Here is a 1,105-nt window from a genome sequence, read left to right as displayed (position 1 = left end):
ATGTGAAGGATGCTGAATTTGATTTGCATCTCAGGTTTTTCTGTGACTTAGAGTGACCTCTTTAAACTATTGGGGAGTAAGATTCTTTTTTTTTTTTCTCCAAACTAATGTGAGATAAAAATTGTCTGTAAAGCTGGTGCTAGTGAGCGTGGTATTTTGAATCCAAACATTAATGTGGCGGCTTCTTTCTTTAGATATGTCGAAGGTTCAAGATGATGAAGTTGGTGATGGAACTACGTCTGTCACAGTGTTGGCAGCTGAATTATTGAGGGTGATGTATTACAGCCTTTCAGATGTGTTTTTATTTGGCAGTGTACTCCTGTGGTATCAATAGGGGACGTGTTATTTGATGTGTATGAAGAGGACTCCCAAAATATAGGGATGCCTTGCTCTGTTCTTGTTGAAATTAACAGACAAAAAAAAAGCCTTAGATATTGCATCATCTTTTAAAAAAAATTATTTTAAGCTACATTCCTGATTTTATTATTTATAAATTCACAAGTGTTTTAATTTGGTGTATCTTAGAAAATTGTTTTCTCTTATTTCATTATGCAAATGAAACAGAGAAGTGTCAGTGTCACAGGTCACTTCCTGGATGTTGCACTGGGCAGCATGCAGCACTGCTTAGTTGTGAGGTTCAGTCCCCTGAGATCCTTTTCATAACATTAATGAGAAAAAACCCAGAGTGTGTTAAATTCTGTTCTTGTGCGCACAAGACCTGAATTCATACTGTTCCTTTAAACTCTGCATATGGAATTTACACTGCCAAACTCTAAATCTGAAATTACTATGAAAGAGACTTAAGAAGTGAGGAACTGTTAGCAGAGCTGTGCCAGTCAGTCTAATCATCTTGGATCCAGAAACTGTGATCAAGAGCATCTAAGAAATGATCCAACAGCTTGCCAAGTTCCTGACAAAAAGGGAGTTTGGAGATGGTTTGGTTTTTTTTCCAACTACACTTTAAGTTGCAGCTGTATGTGAACAGGAAACTGGTCTCAAACATGAAGTGAAAGTTTGCTATTTTGAAGTAAACGTCTGGTTGCTATTCATGGTAGAATGAGGATTTTTTTTTTAATTAATAAAAATTTCTTAATGATATTCCAAG

At 36.0% G+C, this 1,105-nt stretch overlaps 1 protein-coding gene across 1 annotated transcript in view; it reads left to right on the top strand.

Moving 5' to 3' along the window:
- CCT2 (chaperonin containing TCP1 subunit 2) overlaps positions 1-1,105 on the top strand; it is a 12,368-nt gene that overhangs the window by 1,503 nt on the left and 9,760 nt on the right. The window contains exon 4 of the mRNA XM_010172610.2: positions 195-271. Coding sequence (XP_010170912.2) covers positions 195-271 — 77 coding nt within the window. The remainder of the gene's footprint in view (positions 1-194; positions 272-1,105) is intronic.

Source organism: Antrostomus carolinensis, unplaced genomic scaffold (assembly GCF_000700745.2).
Source record: "Antrostomus carolinensis isolate BGI_N321 unplaced genomic scaffold, ASM70074v2 scaffold12617, whole genome shotgun sequence".
Taxonomy (NCBI): domain Eukaryota; kingdom Metazoa; phylum Chordata; class Aves; order Caprimulgiformes; family Caprimulgidae; genus Antrostomus; species Antrostomus carolinensis.
This window is presented reverse-complemented; position numbering and strand designations above follow the sequence as displayed.